The sequence below is a fragment of the Psittacula echo genome, assembly GCF_963264785.1.
Source record: "Psittacula echo genome assembly, chromosome: 17".
NCBI classification, from domain to species: Eukaryota; Metazoa; Chordata; class Aves; order Psittaciformes; family Psittacidae; genus Psittacula; species Psittacula echo.
The window spans coordinates 3,282,394-3,307,234 of NC_137753.1; the positions used below are offsets into that span (position 1 = coordinate 3,282,394).

General features: G+C 49.7%; 3 protein-coding genes across 5 annotated transcripts in view; 2 read left to right on the forward strand and 1 right to left on the reverse strand.

Annotated features, from left to right (window-relative positions):
* Positions 1–4,072: 4,072 nt before the first annotated feature.
* On the forward strand, positions 4,073–11,274 carry MAD2L2 (mitotic arrest deficient 2 like 2). 2 transcript variants are annotated; one of them, XM_080631281.1, is made up of 9 exons: positions 4,073–4,110; positions 5,966–6,017; positions 6,240–6,358; positions 6,905–6,976; positions 7,918–8,018; positions 8,141–8,235; positions 8,348–8,421; positions 10,418–10,510; positions 10,796–11,274. In XM_080631281.1, the coding sequence occupies exons 2-9, from the start codon at positions 5,978–5,980 to the stop codon at positions 10,835–10,837; spliced, it is 636 nt and encodes a 211-aa protein (XP_080487407.1). In that variant the 5' UTR covers positions 4,073–4,110; positions 5,966–5,977; the 3' UTR covers positions 10,838–11,274. The 2 variants fall into 2 exon arrangements, with proteins under 2 accessions (XP_080487407.1, XP_080487406.1); XM_080631280.1 differs by lacking the exon at positions 4,073–4,110 and adding an exon at positions 4,195–4,574.
* Positions 11,275–12,113: 839 nt separating this feature from the next.
* Positions 12,114–24,841, reverse strand: part of LOC308228211 (F-box only protein 6-like) — a 55,070-nt gene continuing 42,342 nt past the window's right edge. The window contains exons 2-7 of one of the 2 annotated variants that reach the window (XM_080631400.1): positions 16,901–17,055; positions 14,831–15,144; positions 14,098–14,224; positions 13,792–13,887; positions 13,336–13,471; positions 12,114–12,652 (exon numbers count right to left, since the gene is read on the reverse strand). In XM_080631400.1, coding sequence (XP_080487526.1) covers positions 12,506–12,652; positions 13,336–13,471; positions 13,792–13,887; positions 14,098–14,224; positions 14,831–15,089 — 765 coding nt within the window. In that variant the 5' untranslated portion in view covers positions 15,090–15,144; positions 16,901–17,055 and the 3' untranslated portion in view covers positions 12,114–12,505. Of the gene's footprint in view, positions 12,653–13,335; positions 13,472–13,791; positions 13,888–14,097; positions 14,225–14,830; positions 15,145–15,264; positions 15,301–16,900; positions 17,056–24,841 lie in introns of those variants that run through there. The other variant, XM_080631401.1, reaches the window with a different exon arrangement.
* Positions 16,852–19,723, forward strand: FBXO2 (F-box protein 2; the record flags this gene model as incomplete). The annotated part of the gene is made up of 5 exons (XM_080631403.1): positions 16,852–17,101; positions 18,376–18,502; positions 18,600–18,695; positions 19,029–19,164; positions 19,589–19,723. 5 exons carry the CDS (start codon positions 16,852–16,854, stop codon positions 19,721–19,723), a joined length of 744 nt encoding a protein of 247 aa, XP_080487529.1.

Genomic DNA, 24,841 nt, shown 5'->3' on the forward strand with positions numbered 1-24,841 from the left:
AGCAGGAGCCAGAAAGCAGCTAAATGCTTCAGGGCAGTTAAACAGGTCTGCTTCAAAGTGCAGGGGGTATTTATTTAAGCTGCCCAGCTGTTTTGTTGGCATGACACAGGATGAAAGTGGAGCTCGAGCACAGGGTTGCCTCATCTCAGCACTGGCTGAGAGTGCAGGATAACGCACTGTGCTATGGTGTCTGTGGGAATCACACATTAATAATGCAGATAACACCTCTGCTGCACTGTGATCAGGGAGAGCTGAGCTGCCTGTCAAACCAAAACAGTGTGTGGAAAAGTTTTGGTACCTTAGATTATTGCAGCACTGCTGTGCTAGGGACACAGCCTGCTCTTAGCCACTTGTTTCCATGCTCTGGTTTGTCTTTAACTTTAGAAACCTCTTCCGACCTCCTTCATTTTCCTTACCCTACAGAAGCAGTAAAATTCCCACTTCCAAAAGGCAGCTCAATAACACAACAGCACCCCTAGCTCTTCTCTGTGCCCAGGTCCCTCAATGTCTGAGCAACAAAGCAAACTCCACTTTCAACTCTGTGAGGACCACGGTCCACAAAGACAGTGCTAGCCCCGAACTTGCTGATGTGGGTGCCAAAGATGTTCTCACACTGCTGATGCACCTCTTCTTAAAGGATAAATTCAGCCCTGAGAGGTATGCCAGGCAGAAAGAGGTCTGAAAGATGCCTTTCTTAGATTGCTCTAAACCAAATACACACATTACAAGTGCAGAATTCACCCTCTTCTTAGGGTTCATGTATTAATAAAGGATATAGGTGAAGTACTTTACCAACTTAAACTGCCCTTGTAGCTCTTCACAACCTACATCCTCCTTGCTCCACCCAATGCCTTGCACTTCCTTTCTAGACCGTCAGGATTACAACCATCTGCCTCCCGAGGTAGCAAAGCTGCTACTACTAAGGAGAAAATGTGTAAAGCAAAGATAAGGCCTTAGAGCTACCCAGGGTGCAGGGTCAGGGCTGATGAGTGAGTTGCAGTGCTGTCTCTCAGCCATTATTTTGATCCATTTTGGGTTAGTACTGGATGGTCTCAATCCTGTAAGGGAAATTAAGGGTGGTTTTTGCATCTTGGGTAATTTTCCCTGTGGGGAGTCTCTTTCTTTCCTGTACAATTGCTATTACTCTGCTCTCTGCTTGTAACACACACAAATTCAGGCATTTTTTCCCTGTATAAATACAGTTACGTCAGCTGGATTTTGAATAGGCTCTGAAACTGCCCCTGCTGTAATTGTTCCACATTCGATAAAGCAGGAACATCAGCTCAGCGATGTTCATTCATGTATCTCACTTAAACCATGATACCCGACAGTCCTAGCTTTAACTTTTCATGTTCTTTCATGTCACAACCAAGAGGCACAAAACTCTTGAGCTGAGAAATAGAGAATATCAAGACCCTTTGTCACCCCAGACCACAAATGATGCAGTTTGAATGCTCAAGGGCTGAACCAAGCTAAATCCAAGCACGTACGCTGGGACAGATTTCTCTTTGGCTCTGATAAGCTCAGACTTTGGCAGATTTCCTGGACTCCAGACAAGCCCAAGCTGCAGCAATAGACACAGTGCATGTGCATCTACATGGGTGCTGTATGGATGTGCATGTGTGGCAGGGATGCCAGACAATAAACCCAGCTTTGTGTGCCAGGCTCCCTGTAAATAAGAAGCCACAGGGTGATGGATGGGCTTGGGAAGGCCTGGAGCAGAATGGACGGGGTAGGCTCTGGTAGCTGACATGCAGAGAGCTGGCTGGAGCCAGGAGGATGGCATTGTGCAGATAAATGAGATTTCACTTCCCTGCTGGGTCTCTTTCCATCTGTTTTTCTGTTTCTGAAGGCAAATGCTGGGAAGCTTCATAAACAATCTGCCAAGAGACCTTCCCATTCAAAGAACGCTCTCCCAGCTTTCTACCATCCCCAAAAGCACACAGGTAATCTTATATGCACCTTTCTCTTTCCCTGCCCAGGGCAAAAGTAACAACACTTTTCTTCTCTCCATTTCTGAGCCACCTGCTCACTGATCTCCAGTTGTTTTGGGTCCCTCTTTGGAGCTGCCCTTTCTCAGGATTCCCATATCCATCATCATCTTTCCTCCCTACCTTGCCGTTCATATTTATCTGACTCCACAGATTCCTTGTCCCCTGTGACTGTGTTTGGTGTGAGAAGGACAGAGCAGCTCAGCAAGTCACACTGTATTGGAGGGGAAGAGGGGCACATGAATGAATATGCAGTACCCTCTGCTCTGCTTCCCTCTGGGACTTCCAGAAGTGGCTGACACAGCCATCATAGGCGTCCTGCTATCAAACAGAGCCTACGCTGCCCAATAATGAGATTAAAATAGCAATGAGGCTGAGATTAGCATCCAAGATATAGTCACTTGCTGTCAGCACAGCAGAGAGGACTCTCCAGTTTAATGCACAATGCCGAGTGACAAATGAGACACAATCAGTAGCAGAGGTCGTTGCTCACCCGGCTGGAAAGCACCCGCCAGTGTGACAGGGAGAACAGGGGCACATTGAGCCCGATCCTCACTGCTGGGAGAAGTGGATGTGTCCCGCCTGGCACAGCAGCCAGGCTGCGCTTTGACCCTTTTTTCTCTCATGTCATTCTCCCTTTGAATCAAAAGGTGTGGGATTAATGCCTCCTTCTGCAAGGGAGAGGAGCTGGGGATACAAACCCCTTTCCATTAAGCCTTTGGTTGACGGGAAGACTTCAGGTGTGAATTGGATAAACGTCACTTAAATCCCACAAGATGAATTACCAGCTGTAATAAGCCATTAACCGATGCCAGATTGATTTAATTCAGAGACGAGATCTCACTTTTATCAGCAGAGAGCAACCCACGGGTACTCAGGGGCTCGGTGCACGGGAGCGCACGGCTCCGCAAGCACAATGACTGGGTGGGAAATGCTCCCTTCAGCCACTTTGCAGAGCCGGGCCGTACCCCTGCGCTGCCGCTGCCTCTGGCCGAGCTGACTGTGCTAAAGGGGAAGGGGGGACCATTCTCGGGGCTGGGGGGAGCTTGCAGGAGCCCCTGGAGTAGCAGGGATCTGGGGCGCTGGGGCTCCCGCCCCGCACACCCCTGCAAGGTGCGCGGCGCTGCACATCGGGACCGGGAGTGCCCGGAGCCGGCTCCCGGCACGGGTGATAGTGGACAGGGCTGGCTGCAGTCACCGCGCACCGGCGCTGTCCGAGCTCGGGACTCAGCTCCCGCAGCCGCCGCGACCGGGGCACCGCGCTGGGGGTACCCGTCACCCCCGAGCCTTTGTTTCCTCCAGGGCGCACGGAAAGTGCCCTCCGCTGCCCGCAGTCCGTGCGGGAGCAAAGGGAGGTCAGATCGGGGGAGCCACCCTCGGGGTGAGCGCGGAGCGGGCAGCGCTGCCTACCTGTGCGCGGCTCCTCGGTGCGGGCTGAGCCCGGCGGGCAGGCGGGGCAGGACAGCGGCGGTGCGAGGGGAGGCAGCTCTGCCGGGGGGCAGCGGGTGCTCAAACCCGAATGCAGAAGAAGGAGGAAGAAGAAGAGGAGGAGGAGACAGGGGGAAGGCAGTGGGGGAATGTGGAGAGGAGCCGGGGCCGCCGGGAATCCCGAGGGATTGGGGTGCATGGTGCGGGGGAGGTGGGGCTGGGAGGGGCGCGGGGGGACGCAAGGGGCGGGTGATGCGGGGTGCCCGGTGCGGGATGCTCCTGTGGAGCTGGAGGCAGGAACAGCCCCTGCCCCAGGCAAGGACCGGGGCGGACAAAGGCCGGAGACAAAGGCGGGGCTGCCCGGCGGCAGGTTCCCGCTCACCTGCACGGGGCGGGGCAGGGTCCCGCTGCCCTCAGAGGCTGCTCGGTGTTACGATAGCGGGGTGGGAAACGGGGCTGTGGGACCAGCGTCCCCCCGCTCCCCGCACCGGCTCGCGCTGCAGCCGAGGGAGCTGCGGTGCCGGGGGGCGAAGCGGCCGGGAGCCGCTTGGGGGCGCTGGGGGAGCCTCGGCACCCGACCCACCGCGGCCGCTCCTCCCGCCGCCAGGGGGCGCTGAGCCGCACGCCGTCCTGACGTCACATGGGCGCGCCGCCGCCCGCGCTGAGCGCCGCCGTGAGAGAGCGACCGGCGGTGAGGGGCAGCGGCAGCGTCCGCGGGTCGGGGCGGGCGGGGTGGAGGCGGTGGCGGTCGCTGGGAGGCCGAGGGGCCCGTTCGGGAAGGGAGCGGCGCTCAGGCCCGGAAGCGCAGCCCTGGTGCGTCCTCCCGCCTGCCTGGCCGTTGGGGCGGCCGCTGTGCGGGGCACCGGGAGAGGCCTCTGCAGCCGGTCCGTGCAGCACACGCGGGTAGGGAGGTGATGGGTTACGCGCTGCGTGACGTCCCTGCCTGCTTTGCTTCCCTTTACGTATGAGATCCCCTCTGTAAGGGATTGCTGCCTTCCGAAAGCAGCCCGAAGGAAGGGCAGGCTTTTTCCTGGTGCCTCTTTCCTGCTTCCCCCATAGCATCCGTCCCGTGCTCTGTTACACCGGGAAGGTGGGACATGCTTCTCTGACCACGTACCTTGAGGACAGTGAATTCGAACGGCTGGATGAAAGCTGGTACGTGCAGCATTGCTCCCAGCTGTCACTCCAGATCCTTGAGCTGAGGGAGTGTCAGATGTGTGACCCTGTGACTGAAGGGTGGATCTTGGGATGCTTGGTCTGTTTAAGAAAGGGTGATGTTAAGACAAAGAAATGAACCTAAACCTCTAAAACCACGGATTCTTTATGCTGTTCTGATACAGATCATTTGTATTGAGAGGCGCTGTGGCTGAGGTGCTAGAGAGATGCTCAAGTATCTTTAGTTTTATTTATTGTAGCAGATCACCAATATTCTGGGAATTCTCTGTATATAATGGTCAGATTCTGATTTAAAGCAGAGGACAGCGGCTGCCTGTTGTGTGAAGGTTAAAGAAATTCTTTGTAGGTCTGCAAAACAGGGGTTGTTGCAGCTGAAACAACTTGAAAATCAGTGGCTCGACATCTAGTTGCAATGGCTGTGCTTTATCGGGGGCTGTGAGAGACACCTGTGCTGCTGCTGCTGCTGCTGCTGGAGCACAGTTTATGAGCACTGGTGCTGCAGTTAGAGCTTGCATGCATGGGAAAAGTAATAGAAATCATTAAAATAATAGAAAAATAAATAGAAATTTATGTGCAGCTTGAACTGTGTAAGGTGCAGACTCTGCTGCATAGCAAAAGCTGTTGGGAAGTTGAACCCCAGCGTCTGCTGTTTGATTGGTGGCACAATAATGCCCCTTTATAATTGCCACAAATGTCAGGCTCCCCAGGGCAGTGGTCACAGCACCAAACCTAGTAGATGTCAAGGAATGTCTGGGCAGTGCTCTTAGTCATACGGTGTAGTTTCAGGTACTCCTGTGAGGAGCAGGCAGGTGGAGTCCATGATCTTTATGGGTCCTTACCTGCTTGAGATATTCCATGATTCTGTGTGCCAAATTCCATGTTAACTGAATCATTGAGCTGGGTGGGGTTTGGTTTCCTTGGGACTGGAGAGTGAGAGACACTGAAGCTGTTGGCAGTAGACAGCATAGGAATACCCATGTGGTGCCAGGTCAATGAGGGTGCAGATCCAAGCTGAACAAGCAGTGTTCTGTGGTGGTGGTGTTAGCATAACCCCATGGGAATGAAAAGTTCTTGGTCTGGGGTAGGATAGAGGGGTTAGCAAGGGACGTGTTCTGGTATGAGAACACTTGCGTGGCTTTAGAAGAACAAGGTGATTGCCTAAACTTTGTGTCTTAGGAACCGTGAATTGCCCGATCCTGGCCAAATGCATCAAAAAGGGAGACAGCAAAGACATGGGAGCTGGCAGATTGTATTCTTTAGTCTGTTGACTCTGAGCTCAGCAGCACCAGGGCAGGGGATGGCTCCAGGAGCTGACTCTGTTAGTAACACAGGAGCCAGAGGATAAACGTTGTTTTTGTGGTTACTTCCAGGTTCTGGGAAGGATGACCACTCTCACGCGGCAGGACCTTAACTTTGGGCAAGGTAATGTGCTAAGCTGCCGTCTGGTGTGTTTGCAAAGCTGCTTGTTGGCACTTCAGCTTGTTGGGAGGGTTGCTGTATCCCAAAACTTCCTGCAGCTCAGGGGTAGCAGTTGAAATTAATACAGGGAAAGTATATGTACTTTCCTTGAGTATATCCCCATGAGTCTGTAGTACTGCTGTGCATGTTTCCCCCCTCCCTACATTAACATTTTTTGTTTTCCAGTTGTTGCAGATGTGCTGTCAGAGTTCCTGGAAGTGGCTGTGCACCTTATCTTGTACGTCAGAGAAGTTTATCCTATTGGGATCTTTCAGAAGAGGAAAAAATACAACGTCCCTGTCCAGGTAGGAGTGTTCCCTGGAAGCTGGCAGCCACATGAATGGACGAGCCAAATAGCGAGTATCAGGCACCACTCACCAGAACAGACTAAATCACTTCCAGAGCTTGTTTTAATGCGCAAGCTCATGTTTGAAGAGAACTTAGTTCCTGTCAAAAGGGATCACAGCTGAGGATAGAGCAGTACTTGTGAAACAAGCACATCATGGGCAGCAGCAGGAGTAGAAGGCTTCCCAGCTATGTGCAGTAAGGCAACATGGCAGCATGCTTCCTAGGAAGCGGTGATGGTTGGGATATACTATTCCCAACATGCTACTGTGGGTATATATTTCCACTGTGCTACAGCTGTGTAGGTCCAGTGATCTGTCTCAGCTAACTAACCTTGCATGAAAGAAGGTGATGGTTTGAATTACTGGTTGGAATTGGCAACTTAGTGGTGAAAAAAGCTATTTGAAGCCTGACTCGGGGACTCAAGTGCTTTGTAACACACTGGTTGGTGCTTCTGCTTAAACCTTCCCCTTTAGCATTATCCTGATTCACTGTGTTTGCTGCAGATGTCCTGCCACCCAGAGCTGAACCAGTACATCCAGGACACCCTGCACTGTGTAAAGCCCCTGCTCGAGAAGGTAAGATCGTATTAGGGACCTGGGCGAAAGTACTGCCTGGAGTGTTGATAGAAAGTAAGAGACCACAAACAGCATTTTCACTGCAAAATTCATTTACAAGTTTACCATATCCAATATACTGGCTGATAAAGCTACTACCAACAAAAACATCCATCACGTTTCCCTTGCAGTTAAGGCCCTGCCTTGCTGCTGATCATTGGCATTGTGTCTGATACCTGCACATGAGGATACACAGCTGTATGTTTCCAGTTACATCATTCTATGTCTTAATGTGCTGCTTATGGATACATTGAAGTTTAAGCACCTATTTGGCAGGACAGTTTGAATGCTCTGCTGTAAGCCAGCAAGCAAAGGTAGGTTTGAACTCTAGGCTTTGTAAGAGGGAGGTGTGACCATACAATACATTTCATGATATAGAATGCTGGCAGATCTTGTGTTCTCTGCTCTCTACAGACACATTTAGAGAATGGAAATAGTACAAAGCTGCTGTATTTGGCCAACGATCTAAGCGTATCTGAGCTTGCTCATCCTTGTCCATTCCTGAGGGATGCAATGAAATGGCTGTATATTTCCTCCTTTGTTCCAAAACAGTACCTAGAGAAAAGTACTGTTTGGGGCATCTCATAGCATCACAGAAGCAAGTAGGTTGGAGAAGACCTTTAAGATTAAGACCAACCTTTACCCTAGAACTGCCAAGTCCACCGTATCCCCAGGCCTTAGTGATAAGCTGTCAATCAGTTTAACATCTAGCAAGTAATGCCTTTGCAAAAGCCTTTTTTCTCATCAGTAAGAATAGTCTGGCAGTGCTGAAGCTCTGATAACTGCTACTGCTGTGAGCCACAACAAATAAGCATACTCCCACTTTATGAGAATCATGTGAAGCACAGCGGGGGCAGAAGACAGCTCGTTTTAAAGAGGTTTTTCTATCTTTGTTCCTGCAGAACGATGTGGAGAAAGTGGTAGTTGTAATCCTGGATAAAGAGCACCACCCTGTGGAGAGATTCGTCTTTGAGATCACACAGCCACCTCTTCTTTCCATTAGGTAAAGCTCCCCTGGCTGCTTGCCGGGGGCATCCACACCAGCCTCTGCAGGGGTGGGCTGGAGGCAACCCCAGGCCCCAGCACTTTGCTGCATGCCCATAACAACTGCTCTCTCCTCACCAGTTCAGAGTCCCTGCTCTCCCATGTGGAGCAGTTACTGCGTGCCTTCATCCTGAAGATCAGTGTGTGCGATGCTGTGCTTGACAACAATCCGCCAGGTGAACATTCCCTACAGCCTCACAGCAGGGCCTTGCCTGGCTTGAGACACATGGTGGTGTCCCATCTTCTGTTGGTTGTCCCCTGATTGGGATCTTAACCTGTCTCTTGCAGGTTGCACCTTCACAGTTCTGGTTCACACGCGAGAGGCCGCCACACGGAACATGGAAAAGATCCAGGTGATAAAGGTGAGCGATACCTTCAGCTGCTTGACTGTGAGCAAGCCGCAGAGCCAAGACGGGGAATGAGCATTGGCATCTCTGAGGTTAAAGCTGTTTTGAACATGTACATTAGCTTCACGTGATGCACTTCACTGCTTGGCTTTGAATGAGGCAAAATGGTTTACAAGGCTGAGCACATTCAGCAGCCACAAGCACAGACAATAGCTGCTTCAGCGCCTGAATTAGATCAGAACAATACTTGCTGCATAATGCCTGCTCAGTCACTTACAAGTACTGACCTACTGTACATTTAATCAAACAACAAAGCAAGCTGCCATCCCACATCCTCTGTGTATGGATGGCTGATTCTTTACAAACAGCAAAAAACCCTAAAGATTCAAGTAACTAATGGGGTTTGGGTGCACAAATACATTTTATCTCGCAGGAAAGTGCGTGCACTTCACTTTTTAAAGCAAATATATATATATATATATTTAAGAATCCTTGCTTAGGTACAGGGAAACGCTTTTCCCAAGCCAAGTTATTTTGGGTGTCTGAAGGCACAATAAATAAAGCTAATGAAGTGGTTTCAAAGTGCAAGTGTGCTCTGCACTGCTCAGTAATGGAAACTGGTAATATAGTAGTCCAGCCTTTAAACTTGCAAGGCAGGATAGAAATCCGTGCCCTGAGCATTGCAGAGTTGCAGTGAAATGCTGGTGCAGTGACTAGAACATGCCAGCTCATGGCAGCTAAGAGTGTATCTTTCACAGAAGTGAGAGATCACCTTTAGAATGAGTTAACATTAGAGCCTGATCCTGTAACTGAAGAGAATTACACGGAGTCTGGCATAAAATGAATGATTTAGGGTCACTTAAAGAATGACCAAAGGTAGCAAGAGTAGTTTTAATATGAATTTATAAATGTGCAACTTAGCAGAATTCAATGGCAACATTGACTCCACTACTCACTACATGGAGGGAGCATACAGAGGAAAATAGAGGTAAAAATAAAGCTAAAAAATGATTGATGCAGAGACTGAAGGCACAAAGGGTGAGGGGAACCTTCCCATTGAGTAGAGGTTCAGAACAGCCTGCCCTTGCTTTCTGAACTGCTGGAGCCTAGGCGCAGCTAGGTCTAGTCTTAGTCTCAGATCTGGTCAACCGTTGAGATCTAAAGGGTGTCCGAAGTGTTCTCAGTTCACCACAGATGTGACTTTTACAGGCTTTCATCTACCAGCAGTCTGCAGTTTTAAGGTGAGTCAACAGAATCTACTGCAGTACACAGTAACACACTACACAGTAATGTAAACACACAGACAGACACACGAAGACATCCAAAGGTACCTGTTAAAAATTCCCATTGAGTTCAGTGGAATGTTCACACCAAATGTCTTGGGGGGTTGAGCCTCAAGGAGCAGGGGGATTTCAGCCAGGTCCTGTCATCAGCTTCAGTGATGGTCCTCCAGTTACCACACAGCTGAGAGTTTGTGAGCTCTGGGGTGTCCCACTCAGAGGGAGATGCTGGTCACAGCCCCCTGCAGTCCAGGAGAGCTCAAAGGGCCTCACTTGGCACCACTGTTTAGGGGGTTACTAGATGCTGTGCTATAGTCATTAGTAATTCCCATTCTGGCCACAACCCAGTAACAATGGTACTGTGCCACCCGGGCATCAGGGGATGACTTGATTACCCCTGCTCTTGCGTCCCTGCTTAACCATGCAGGAGTTCCTGGTATGGGCAAGCAACTCTTCACCACTCGACTCACTACACAAAGGCCAAGGCCTGACGGGAATTCCTGAGGTTGTGGAATAGCCCAGAGGATATGGGGGAGATGCATCACTGCAGTCTCAGGGCCAAGTGTGCAAGTGTTAAGTTTTGCTGTTTTGAAAGGTTTGAGTTACCTGTTTCTTTGCTCAACCACCAGATTCTTCATTCACTCAGTGCTGATCTACTGCTGAGAAAGAGCCCTCACCTGATGGAGTCTGCCAGCCCCTGCAAATAAAGCACTTTGTGTTCCTGCCCCTAGGATTTCCCGTGGATCCTGGCTGATGAACAGGATGTGCACATGCATGACCCCCGTCTTATTCCCCTGAAAACCATGACATCTGACATACTAAAGGTGAGCAGAGTGTTCTGGCCCAGGAGGTGGCTGTAACTGCATGTGGGTCCAAGCTTTATCTACTCTGATCCCAGCTGTGCAGCTTTCTAAAGAGTAAGTTTGAACACTGCTGAGCAGTTTAGTCTGGCAAATGCTTGTGCCAGTAATAAAACAGGGCAAGACTCCTCATGATAAAATAAACCTTGTTATGGGGAAAGGAACAAACTCTTCTTATTTAACCTGTTGCTCTTTCCCCGTTCACCTACCTGCATATCAAATGACCTGGTGCTTGTTTCTCTCCTCCAGATGCAGCTCTATGTAGAAGAGCGAGCCCACAAAGGCACTTGATTTCCAGTCTTGCCTTCAAGCCTCATTTGATCTTCCAGTGGATGAAGATATCTCACAAACCATACCTTGCTAACTGTCTCTTCAGCTGGCCTTCTGGGTGAATGTAGAGCAGCTGCTGCCTCTCTATTTCAAGTGCTCTTACCACTGTATATAGAACTGACTTGGAATGTGGAGCCAGAGCCTGTTCCCATGTACACTCATGTGTGAGTATAGGTTTTGTTCCAGTGAGTCCCTGGGGGCAGGACATAGGTGACTGCAGTGTGCAGTCAGTGCTTTGTACAGCTCCAGTTCTCACCTCAATAGGGCATCTCCATTGCACATCGATAGCGATATACAGCGATCTGCTACAGCAACGGACTCATGTCAAGGGTGAGTGAGGCCTTATGTAGCGTCTGTCCACTGTGACTGTCCCAAGTAGTCTTCAATAAATACTAGGTTTTACCTGAGTTCTGTCCAAACCAGCCTCCCCCTGTGAGCAAGTATTTTTTTGTATGGAGCTTTGTATTTTATGTGGAGCTTTTCCATATCTTTTCTGGAATGTGTGTGGAATCTGTCAGTTCCATATGGGGGTTACACAGCCATGGTCTTTCCCCTTTCTATGGGAAAGCTTTCAGCCACAAGTGGCATTAGCAAGGTGGAATGTGTCTGTCCAGCAAGGACACCTGCCAGATATCCTAAACAGAGGACAAGGGGAGCACTGTTAATCCTACACCTGTCAAAGGAGAGGGAAGAAGGCCTTAGCATTGGCTCTGTGCATACAGGGGTAGAAAACTTGGTTCACAGTATCTGAGCTGAGCTTGCTGGTCAGACAGTTTGATAACACAGCCAGTACAGAGCCTCCCTGCTGCCTCCAAGTAAAAAGTGCAAGAGTACTCTAGAGCAAGGTCTTGTGCTGCTTTAACACTTTATATAGGGTCAGACTGTTCAGTACAAATCAAGTGCTTTGGTAGTACAAAGGTAGGATGGAGAAAGCCCAGCACAATCAAAAGGCACTTCTGTTGTAAGGGAGCCACCTTAGGAGATTTCTTATCTCCTCTTTCTCTAGTGGTTTATTCAAACAACAGTGGGCTGGTTTGGGACAGGGAAGGCATGTTCCATTCTGATCTTCTACACTTAAAGAAACAGTAAGGAAATTGTGTAACACAGCATTTATGAAAAAGGGTTGACAGTTTCCTTATGCTATGAAAGGTCTGATGTGAAAGACACGTTTTTTATACACAATAGAACTAAACCAGGAAAATAGCATACAAAACCAAATATCCCTGTAGCAGAGCCCTTGAGGACAGCATTGATAACCTGCATGAAACATTTTAGCCTTCTCTTTTATAAGTTCCATAAACAAACAAGAAAGGGTTTCTGTTTAAGACTTAGGGTTTGGCTGCAGCACAAGGACATATTAACTAGACAAACAGATGTCATTTCATTGTTCTAGCCTTCCTCCTTTGGAAGGGTACTGGTAATTGCAGTAACATCCACAGTGCAGGAGGAGGAAGATGAGGACAGAAGTCCTTCTAGAGGGCCAGGCCTGTAGGGAGAACTACGTGCCTGGGTTTGAGATCAGCTGTGCAAGACAAAGCCAGGACACTCACCCAGAGAGTACAGACAAGTAAGTGCACCTGAGACCACCTGGTTACAGTCCTGAGGTAAAAGCAAACACATATTGTGCCTTCATAACATTGTCAGGGGCCCAATGGTGATGCTGGAGTTGGTCACTCGGATCCCATACCACCCTGCCCAGAACTGGGTGTCTTGGCCTCCATGCTGGAACCAGATGTAACGAACTCCAGGTGGGTAATTCTGGAAGGTGTGAGAAATCTGGAGAGAAAGAAGAAAATCCTTCTTAATTTGCCCAAATAAACCACCACTGACCCAGAAGCTTGGACCACTACGGTGAGCCCTGGTCTCAGAAAAAGCTCATTCTAAGGTTATCTCCCATTGAAAGTGCATCATCCCGTTTTTTGAGGGACAGGAAAAAATAAAGCCTCTTATTCAGCCTCTACCGTAAGTCAAACGTAACATGAAGCTTGAGTCTTAGATGCTGTGTAAGAACCTAATGGGGCATCTAGAGCCAAACAAACCAGTTAAACATGTTTAGCAGTTTAAGGAAAGCAACATGGGCAATACTTCAAATGGCATCCATGTAGTAGTTTTAAAACAAAGCTTTGTGATCTAATAGAAACAAGAGCTGTGCTCTTGTAACTCAGTTAGACAAAAAACTTAAATGGAAAACCAAAAACAACTGAAGAGACTGAACTAAAACAAGAGAGGAGCCCAGGGTTACTCTTTAGGAGAAACCCTAGGCACGTACAAAGCAACCCAAGCTCTTTCATAGTACTGCTGCTTCTTCAGCATTGGTAACAGCAACAACTCACCTTTTGCACTGAATAGAGGAGGCTGAAGAGCACAGAAAGAAGGTTCACATGGGACTTCTGGCTGAGGCAGACTTGCAAGATTCAAGTGTGACAATACTGGGGTAAAGCCACTTGGGCTGAGCTCACCTCTCTCCACTCGGCATCATTCCACTGCTCTATAACCACTGGCTCGGGGCGGAACTCCGCGAGGACAATGTAGTCTTCAGAAAGCAGCCTCACTATAAGCTCATAGCGACACCCACAGTCAAATCTGGCAGCATACCTAGAGAGGCAGGGAGTAATCAGGGAACAGAGTTGAATACACAGTGTTCAGTTTCAAGAACAGTCTCCAAAGGGGATCCCCATCTGCAGAGGAAAAGTAATGTCACCCCTGTAGCTATGAAGAAGTTCTAATACTTCCAGCTATCCTGCTCTTCACAGGGTTGCCACCTCCTTACAGCCTATTGAATAAACTTAGGATTTAGCTTCTGTTTTACTCAAGCTACAACTCCCAAACAATAAAGAACTCATTCTATAGCATGAGAAGCTCCAGAGACCTGGCTTGTCTCTAGGCCAATGCCAGTTTTCAGTGCATACGCTTACCAGTCCTTGACTACAATTTCAGGCCGTTTCTCATCCATCAACTGGTTCCAGTATCCTTCTTTCTGCAGGGTGATGAGTTGAGACTTGAAGCACGGCCTGCAACAGCAATAAAAACATTCAGTGTCACAAAACACCTCTCTTTCCTCTCAACAACTGCACTTTCCCTGACAGCTTTCCTCTCACCAAAGGCCCACCCCACACCCTTCTGTTCAGTGACCTGCCTCAAGCCTTCCAACTGTAGTGCCTCTGCAGACAGATGGGAGGAATCAGGTCTCCAACCCCACACCACTGGAACCCAGTTCTTACCCATACGAAGTGACAAAGTATTTCTGTACTTTGGAGTCTGCCATTTCTTTTCCATGAGGTCCAGGCATATTCTCAATCTTCCATTTATCTCCCTCATTATTATCAAGTTTCCAGTGATGAAATTTCTCTAAAAACATCAATATCAAAGATGAGTGTTAGGACCTCAGTGCAATTTCCAGCTTTTGATAAAGAATCAGCTACAGAAGAATACCAGGAGCCTACTTTGATGAGTTTTCAGATACACTCTATTATTCCTACAGCTGAAAGCAACTCCTGTCTTTATGTTGCCATCACTTTCAATGTGGCTGTCAGCAGCCAGGCCAACAGGGAGCAACTTCCTGACCACATCAGAAACACAGCAATAAAGCAGAATTACAGCAGTCACATTAGTCAAGTCTTTGACAACAGAAACTCCCCAGCTGCTGAACGTTTAATCCCAACACCTGATGGTTTCACTGCCATGTTGTACTTGCTGTGCAAATTAACAGCCAGTCTGCAGCACGGGGGCCTTCGTGACTCCAGAGATGGAGACTTTTCTGCTGGCAACCAAAGACAGGGATTTACTGATACTTTATCTACCCAGAGTAGTTTCACTGCAGATCTGCCCCAGCAGAGATCCATCAGTAGCTGGGCAGCCCCACACCACCAGCAGCAGTTGAGTGATGCAGGACACTGACTCATTCTGACTGTTAGGAAACTCTGAGTCCTCTCTACTATAAATAATTAAACAAACCTTCGGCGCAGGGGTTTTTGATTAAGTTTCTTTTCAGGTGGCAGAGCATGTAGAAGACCTTCCAGTCCGAGACGTTCCTGTCCAAGTTCTGCAGGTAAAACCCCTCACGCTGGCACTTGCGCTTCCACAGGGTGGTCAGATCCACCACGTACCGCCACTGCGCGCAGACCACCCTGCAGGTGCGCACCAGGTCCCGGGCGGGCAGCAGCGACAGCAGCTCCACCAGGACGTCTTCGGGCAGGTCGCAAATGGTTGTCATCGCAGACCGGAGGCGGTGAGCGCGGCGGAAGCCCCCGGGCACCGACAGCGCAGAGCTTGGGGAGAGAAGTAGAGTGTTTGCCACTGACCGACACGGCCCCCCGGCGGGACAGTGCCGTGCCCCGCGCCATTACCCCAGCAGCGCCCGTGCCCCCCAACCCTGGCCCCGGCCCCACCTGCGCCCCCGGACGTGGATGTGAAGCGGGAGCGGCCCTTCCGCAGGGGCGGAGCGCGGGGCGGGCGGCCGGGAAGGAGGCGGCACCCGCGAAGGAGGCGGTGCCCGCGGGGCCGTGGCCCTTTATCAGGGAAGCGCGGCCCGGCCCCGACCCGAGCCGCGGCCGAGCAGCGCTGCAGGTAAGAGTGCTCGGTCCTGGTGCGCCGTGACCCCGCGGGGGGGAGCGAGGAACCAGAGCAGGGGATGGAAGCGACCCGGGAGGGCGGCCTGGGTGTAAGACCAAGCGAATCGGGGTGGGAAGGGGACTGTCACCCCTTCCCGGAGGGCTGGGAATCCTTGCTTCCAGCCAGGCTCCGGCACCAGGCCTGTGCAATGAAAGCAGCACCATCCCTCTCTGTTTTACTAATCATAGTCTTCAGGACTGTGCTTGAGGGTTGGGAAGGGAAATGGGAAATCCCCAATGCTACCCCCATAACAGCCAGGGGATATTAAATGACAGTTTGCTCCTGCTGTCTGCAGTGCAGATAGAGGACACATGACAGCTTTGCATCCAGAACACCTAGATTTAGGATGCTGTTACAGTGGTGACTCCTGTTTCTTCCCCTTCCTGGCCTGATCTGGCACTCTTTCATCATGTATCATGTGAGAATATTTCACCTGCTTTGTCCCTAGTGCTCTCCTAGGCTTAGTAAGGAGTTTGGCTGCAGCTCTGCAGTTTGCTGGGAAGCTGCTCACACTGCAGCATCAGGGCTCAGCTGAGCTAAAAGCAGTGTCACAGGGCACCGAATGACAGCGGCTCTCAGTCTGCACAGTCATCTGCCCTTACTCCTGCAGCACCCAGCCCAAGAGCTCAGGGCAGCAGAGAGCAGTTGGGAGTCAGAGTGCAGAATCAGCGCATGCAGTTAAAGCACACACTTGTGACTGAACTGCCGAAGGTTATAAGGCCATAGAAAAAATGAATATTAGAGAATATCAACTGAGTAATTTTCTGTTGTGCTCTGATCCATGCTTTATACAGGCTCATGACGAAGGAGATTAAGTGCCAGCCCCTTGAGGGGGAAAAAACCCTTTCATATATAGAATGAACCATTGCAAATGGGGTTGGCAGGATGCTCACCACTGATATTCAGGTGCTGCTCTGCAGCATTTATCATTGGTGATATTCTTAAAGGCAGAAAACCCACCCAGATGCCTCCCTCTGCAGAGAAAGTAATTGCTAAAGCTGGGTTTGCAGCAGCAGAGATTTCTGGAAGGACAGATTCCAGTCTGGGAACCGTCCAAACTGCAGTTGTCAACTACTTGCATTTTGTGGATGGATTTAACCAATGGCTTTCACTTAAAACAGAAAATGTTAATCTACTCATGTGCTTCAGGGCATTAACTTAATAGGAGTCAGGAGGTCTTAAGGTTTGGAAGCAATCTATGTCCCAAAATTATGCTTTTCAGATAACATGCTGATTTTCCCTTTTTTTTCCCCACTGCATCAGCATTTGACATCACTGTGTGTGTGGGACCTCCTATCTGAAGTCTGTGTCACTGCTCCTTTCCCCCTTCTTTCTCAGAAGGCTTCATCCAGTCTGGCCCAAGGATGGAGTCCCTCCCTGAAGCAGTCCTGATCAGGATCCTGGCTTCCATACCTGCGGTGGATTTGGTGCTGGCCTGCCGCCTGGTCTGCTGCCAGTGGAAGAACCTGGTTGATGGAGCTGCCCTTTGGATCCTGAAGTGTCAGCAGGAAGGCCTCACTGGAGCAGAGTCACAGGAGAATGCAGAGAACTGGCAAAACTTCTACTTCCTGAGTAAGAAAAGGAAGAATCTCCTCAAGAACCCATGTGGTGAAGGTGAGAGATGGGCATAAGTCCCAGGATTTCATAGAGGTGACCGGTCACTGGAACTGGGCATCTCCAGTCTTTGGAAAAAAGATCTTAGTTGCTACCAGGTTGTAGCATTTTCTTCTTGCCCAAGAGTCAAATCACTTAATGCAGCCAGGTCGTTTAATGGGCATGAAGACCTTTGATAATCAGCCTTTGCAAAGGGCTCTACTTGACATCAACTTTATATAAACAGCTGCAGGGATCCAAATCATATTTGAGACAGAAACATCCTTTGCAATCCCTGTGCAGGGCAGTAACAGGGGAGACAGAGCCCCTGTCCAGTGCAGTATCAAGAGGGACATCTGCATTTCTAGATTTTTCTGTCCTGGTTTAGCAAGAAGTAGATGAAGCCCTTCCTTGCTCAGGAGCTGGTCTACCCGTAGCTCACCAGGCACTTCAGGCTTCCTTCCTGGAAGCAGCTCAGGCAACCTTATCTGTATTTTCCTTCCTGCAGCCTGTCAGAGCCGTGCACACCCCCCAGTTGCCATTATGATGATAATCTATGAACTTTGCTTGCCAGATCTACATGATGCTCAGCAATAAGCAGCAGTAACCAGGCCTCAACAAAAGCAGCAATAAACACATTTCACACATCACAGACTAAAGCAGTATCAACACAGCTGCTCCATTCTGTTTACAGATTAGCTTTCTGGAAGCTTTTCCAATACCCAGGTTCCCTGTGGCTGAGACCAGAGGAGTCCAGTGTTTACTACTGCTTCTAGAAATACCACTTAGCCATTTAGAAAGCTTAGAAATGCAGCAATCAGCATCCCTCCCCAGGCTGAGCTTGTGTTATAAAACTGGAAGTATTGAAACACAGTTGAGAACACCTAAATAATCTCTCTGGAGTACTTAAATACTTGAAGTACTTAAATATACCCACATAGCCATTGTACATGGCTATTTTGGTGAGGAATGTTAAAGTCTGTTAAGATTCAGTTCAGCCACACTAAAGGTGTTTGCCTGACCCATACTTAACAAACATCTCTCTAGTCTATGTACAAACTGATACAATCATGGACTGCTTTGGGTTGGAAAGGACCTTAAAGCTCATCCTTCCACTAGAGCAGGTCCAGCCTGGCCTTGAACACTGCCAGGGATGGGGCAGCCACAGCTTCTCTGGGCAACCTGTTCCACAGCATTCCTTTGACAAGCCAGAAAAAAGTCCCAGGATATGTGGTCAGGTTCCCCAGGCCCACAGAAACTGAGACTCACACAAGTCTCTTTTTTGCCCTTTGCAGAAGACTTGCAGCACTGGGGAGAGGTAGAGAATGGAGGTGATGGCTGGAAAATTGAAGAGCTTCCGGGAGACTTTGGAAAAGAATTCCCTAGTGAAGAAGTCCATAAGTACTTCGTTACATCTTACGAGTAAGGCTGCTTTCTTCTCTTATTCAGGGAAGGGGACATTGTTGGTTGCCCCAGTCCCAGGAGAGACTGTGATACCCATTAACATCTTGTGTTTCAGGTGGTGTCGAAAGGCTCAGGTCATTGACCTACGGGCTGAGGGCTACTGGGAAGAGCTGATGGACACAACCCAGCCTAAAATTGCGGTAAGAGACTGGTAAGTAGCAAGGATGCCTCAGAAGTCAGAGAGGCAAGAAAGAGAAGGAAGGGCATATACTTGCCCTGGACCTTAACACCTCAGCTCCCAGGATCCCCTAGATGTGGGACAGGGCTGGCTCTTGGCTTACAGCACCACAAGCTTCAAATTGGTGTGTGTGGCCTCTAAAGACCAGGTTTTGTTGTGAATGAGGGGAGGTGGTAGGTTGGGGTAGGAACCATTGCAGATTTCCACCTCAAACCAAGGCTCCAGTACCTTGAGGAGATGGAGCCTCCATTCAGCAAGATGTGGTTGCATGCTCTGGCCCTTCTGCAGTGCAGGTCTCCTTTACAGGTATGCAGGGCGCAGTGATGCCGGCTGCCTCTATGAGCTCTGTGTGAAGCTGCTGTCAGAGAACGAGGATATTCTGGCTGAGTACAAAAGTGAGACCATTGCCATCCCACAGGACAATGACGCCAACTGGACTGAGGTGAGTTACATCCTGGGCTCAGCAGGTAACACCCAACCTGCAGGAACTGGGAATGTTTGCAAGCAGAGAGAAGCAGGAGCATGCTCCTAGAGGAAAGGGCATCTGTTGTGTTCTGCAGAGGCATGGCTCTATGTTTGAATACAGGGATTATACTGGGAGGCTACCTTACATAAAACTTGGGAGCTTGCTGAGCCACCACTGCAGGTGTGAGATGAAGGAGATGCCTAAAACTGGAAGAGGTTCAATGGCCTCTGAAAACAATGGGATCAAAGCTCCTTCTAGTAACTCCCACTGTAAATGTCCTCACTGTCACCCAACCTGGTAGGTGTGACTCAGGCAGGTGGGGTGAAGGCTCTATGCACTAAAGGGTAGGTTCATGGTGGTTTGACAATTACTAATAACCATTTTGTGTCTCATCCCAAAGATCTCCCACACCTTTTCCAACTATGGGCCTGGGGTCCGCTTTGTCCGCTTTGAACACGGTGGCCAGGACACGCTGTTCTGGAAGGGATGGTACGGCGTACGTGTGACCAACAGCAGCGTGACAGTGGAGCCATAGCCATGCAGAACTGGGGCCTGCATGCTGGAGCTGACTTCCCTCAGGGCATCCCATGGCCTCTGGATGGTTTTTGCATGGTGCTGCTTCCAGGCTGTAGAGCACACAGCCTTTCTGCGCATTAACGCGCATGTGAGATGCCAGGGGCCACCATCTGCCCCTTCCTCAAGGGGACTGTGCAAAGAATGCGAATGGGATTGTGAACAGGAGAGACAGCCTCGCTTCTTGCACAGATGTTCTGTCAGCTGTGAGATCCCCAAAGGTCCTGCAGATCTTGCTTTTAAGCCACTAGCACCTTGCCTGCTTCCCAGACTTGGGCATCCCTTAACTTTAAGGGGCACTTCGGGTGTATTTTTTAGAAGGTAGAGTAGAAAAAAGGGAAGAAAGAAAAGCATAGTCCTTGTGTGTGAGAACATGCCAGAGCCTTGTCACATCTGAAGCATCACCAACTGTTTCATGGGAACCTTAGCTTCTCCCATTTATAAACCATAGATGTCATTGCTGGCCACAGAGGAGCTCCAGCTTGGCTGCCAAGTGCTGTTAGTTGAATTTTTAGTGAAAATGCAAAGCAACTGGGATTGGATCCTTTTCTGCTGTTCCCAGCATCCATTTATCAAGTGTTGGGAACTGAAATCTCTCCGGTGTTCAACCCTGGTGCTTTGTTTAGCTCCCTCAGACAGAGCAAGCAACAGTAATTACTGGGGGAGAGATGCCAAGGCCTTAGGGAAGTGGGTTAGAAGCAAACTGGGGAGGGGGTCCAGGGACAAACTCAAACTCATCTACTCCTTCCTAGCCCCTGCACACTTCATGCGACAAGCACCCTAGCCATCTCCTGGCAGGCAGGCGGTACTGTTCAGACAGAGCTGCTAGTAGCCCCACCTTAATCTCTGCTCTTTCTGCCTACTAGCAGTGTCTGCAAAAAGTACATGTCTGCCTCCACTCCATATGCTCACTGACAAGACAGCACTTCATACATACTCCCACTAGTGCCTCTTGATATCACTGAAGGCTGTGAGCCACCATCCTGAACAGACACCTAAAGCTTCCCTGAACCAAGCCTGTTCCTGCTGTGAGTCCTCTCAGAAGAGCATCCCCTTAATAGAGCTGGTGTTGCCTAGAGAGAAAGGTGCTTACATTTTTGCGTCCATCCATCTGTCTTCCATTCCTGGGCTGCCAGCACATACATACTTGAATGCCACTTTGCATCAAAGTGCACCATTACAAGTGCAGTGTAACTATTATTAACTGTAGCCAAAGCAGAGAGCTTGCAAGCTGGTCATGCATGCTCTGCTTCACCAGGCTTTCTGCACTGGGATGCTTCCAAACCACAGCCATACCAAGCCACAGGCCAGGCAAACACAATAAAGTGACACAACTGTGTGTGGATCTTCCCTTGTGTGCTGGCTGTTTGTGTCCTGTGCTTCAGTACGTGTCTTCTGTTCATTTAGGTGGACTGATGTCAACAACCAGGAGTCATTGTATCTTGGATAATACCATGAGTCTCCCTGAAAAAGGTACATGTTCTGTTCCCTGACCCAGCAGCCTGAACCTGTCAGAAGCACTTGATGGGCAGAGCAGCAGGCAGGCAAAGGGGCACTTCAAGCACAGTGGGAATTCATGCAAGGCACAGAGGAGGTGCAGGAAGGCTCCTGCACAGCCCAGCCCTGACAGATGGCCTCCAGGTCATCTCTATCTGCAGCTCTGCTGTGAGCTCAACCTTGGTTCTGACGCAGGAGAGTCCAGAACCAGTTCAGAATTTAAGCCTTTCCCCTCCATCACCCCTGCTCTTATGTCCTCTGCACATCAAACCAAAGTGCATCACAGCCACCTCTGGTGCAGACACCGCTTAGTAGTGAGCTACACCAAAGACTAGGAATGTCCTTCAAAACAGCCCTCAAAACAGCTGGATGATGAGAGGTAGAGAGACAGTTTAAGGTGTGATCTCCTCACTCCTGGCCAAGACACCAGCATGAACACACCTCTTACCCTGCCTGCTTTAATACTGAGTGCCACTAAGAGAAGCCCTACACACAGCACTCCACACAGCTCCTTCTGCTCTCAGCAGCTGGCATCGCATGTCCTGGGTGCCAAGTGCATCCTAGTGGCTGCAGTTGTACAAGATCCCATTGTGATTTTCTTTTCTACAAAGCCCACCACAGCTAGTCCTGGCTATAAATGCCATTATACTTAAAAGGGGTGGTTGGGGTTTGTTTTCCATAGTAGCTTTTACAGCAAGTCTCTTGCAGAGGAACAGACCAGAGCAAGCTGGGGCCCTGGCAAGGAAGCACTAGCATACATCTCTTGTCAAGTCTAATTGAATTTTTCTGTGTGAAGCATCTATTCTTACCCATCTGGGGGGTTTGTGGACAGATGGAGAAATTTCCTCCCCCATCAAGCATTCAAGACTGGGGATGGGAGGAATGGGGGGAGAAAAAGAGAGTAAAATCTATCTAACAATTCCCTGTTGCTTGCAGCACAGCTGTTCCAGCCAGTTGTAAAAGGGAGGATAGTTTAGGAGACTGATTTCCCCTAAATCAAACAGCTTGTAGGGACTGGGAACACCACTTCCTGAAAGCCAGGACAGTGGGGCATTAGCCTAAAGCTACAGCTGAGATGAGCATAGTCACAAATAGGTTGGAAAGGCAGTGAACTATCCTTGTATTTGGGTCCACAGGCATGCCTGGAGTGGTAAACTTCCAAAGAAGTGGAAACCACTGGGCTAAGTGCAGAAACATCCTCTGGGCATACACCTCCCTTTGCAGTTCAGACACAGCCATTCCCACCCCTCCTTCAGTTGTCCCATACCGGTACAGGTATCTCAGGGAAAAACAAAGTCCATGGGTGAGCAGCACTGGCACTGAGCTAAGACAATTCCTGCATCTCCTTCCATCCATCTAGTTCCACCTGACACCCCTGGGGCAATGACTGCCCTGTCCTTCTCAGTCTCCTTACATATTAGGGAGAACAGGGTCTAAAGATGCTTTCCTACTGGAGAGGCACTTTAGAGTTAGATAACTGCTATAGTGAGCTCAACTGGGAAGTCTCAAGGAAGCTGGAAAGCTTTAGAAGAAGCATAACTACTGAGAGCATAACTAGAGCATAATTACCAAGACAGCTACACAAGAGAGCTGAGCTCCTTACACAGCCACCTGTGTGTAAAACAGAGGTACCCAGACAAAGCAGAACCTGACAGACATGGTCACGACTGGTGTGTGAGGAAGAGGTGCTGCAGGAACAGAATGGCCAGACACAGCCAAGCAAGCACACGAGCACACTTCTGGGCTCAGTGTCAGCCTCCCTCGTGTATTGAGGAAGAGTCTGTCTCTGTCTCATGCCAAGACCGCAGTGGAGGTTCCCAACCGCCTTCACCTTCCCAGCAACTCCAGGCTCTGGTACGGTGCTCCAAAGGCCGCCCCGTTCGCAGACCACGCACTGGGGATGCCAAAACCTCCGGTTATCCCGGCCTCGCTGCCTCCGGCCCGAGGAGCTCCTCGCAGCCGCTGCCGAGCGCTGGTGTCAGCAGAGGGCACTCGGGCTACAGGCACCGGCCCCGGGGCTGGGGCTCCGGCCGTGCTCAGAGACCCGCAGCTCAGCTGCCGTGTACAGCTGCAAGTGCTGCACTTGTGGGCCTGTTCCTCATTGCTGCACCTCGTTTCTTGTGGCTGCAAGCTTAGGCTCAACTTCGTGTTTTCTCTCCTCGTTACATACCTGCTGCTATGGTCTGCAGAGCAGCTTTGCTAGGCAGACCCCAATGCTTACCCCACTTTTGCTATACAGACTCTAATGCTTTTCCCTGCCATCTGGGACACCCCATGTATTTTTGGAAGTACTTGGCCAACAGGCACTCACAGCACACTTGTCTTGGATGCAGGCAGTCTTTTAAACTGTCACTACCCAAATCAGAGCAGTGAAAGCTTTCTTGAACACAGATCAACGCCTGCCTTTCAAACTCAATTGGAAACAGCACGACTCACCCAACACTATCCTAGGGCATTGATTTAAGAGTATCACTCAAATCAGTAACAGTCCTTTCCTTGCAGAATATCTTCTTACCTTAATCCAGCCCACAAGCACCAGAAGAATCACGGTCAGAGCAGTAGGGCTGTCTGCATCCCCATCTACACTGTGCCAGGCACTCACTGCCACTTCAACTACCTCCCTTGCATGCAAAGTTCAGCAGCCCTCCCCAGCAAGGCAGAGTCCAAGCTATATTACACATGCCCTTGGCTAACCTCCCTTGTAGCCACTTAGAGCAACTCATCTGGAGTTGTTATCTGTGCAGACCCATTAAACACAGCACAATCAGTGCACCCAGAAAGGCAGAGAGACCACAATGAAGTCATAAGAGTGCTGGCCGGACTGATGGATGGCGGGGAAACACATCTGACTGAAGCAGGAACAGGAGCATGGGGCTAACCAGGGAGGGGAGCAAGCTTTGGCAGCAAGATGCCTCCCACTGAGCATGGTGTAGATGGTCAGAAGAACCAGGAGAAGGAGAACATGCTGTGGAGTGTTCTATGAGGCAGCTGCCTGGTGAGGACAGGGTAGAAGGAGAGCCTGGTTAGTGGGACGGGTTGTACGAGCACTCACAGTTAAGTGCATTGAAAAGCACAGGAGTCATAAACCCACAGACATGTGATCGTGTCCACAGCCACACAGAGCATTTCAAAAACCACCCTTTTGGCCTTCCTGCATTGCCAGGATGTCCTCAGACACTGGGGGAAGAGGCTAGTTTTCCTGAGCACAAAGCTCCTCTGAGGAAGGCCAGGAGACAGGGCAGAGGGAGGATGATATCAGAGCTCTGCTACCTGCAATCCTTCCAAAAGGTCCTGAAGTCAAGCGGTGCCATTTCCACCTCACCACACACCATGCAGCTCCTCTTGTTAATATTGACATGTGAAGCATTGCAAAACGAAGCAGATAAAATCCCAATCCAGATATGAGGAATGACTCTGCATTTGTAAATGAAACCTAATTTCATGTTGACTGTGCCATACGAGGAGAAATAATGAACTGGATTAAGGTGAGATCTTGTTCACGCGTGCTGAACAAAAGGCAATTAATTGCCAGCAGGATTATTGTGAAATCTTTCTTGCTTAGAGAACTGCTATCAGATAGAGT

Bases quoted from the DNA above. Each gene is read 5' to 3' on its own strand.
- MAD2L2 (XM_080631281.1), top strand. From the start codon at position 5,978: ATGACCACTCTCACGCGGCAGGACCTTAACTTTGGGCAAG. The intron at 6,359-6,904 runs GTAGGAGTGTTC...TGTTTGCTGCAG, and splicing joins AATACAACGTCCCTGTCCAG to ATGTCCTGCCACCCAGAGCT. The intron at 10,511-10,795 runs GTGAGCAGAGTG...TCTCTCCTCCAG, and splicing joins TGACATCTGACATACTAAAG to ATGCAGCTCTATGTAGAAGA.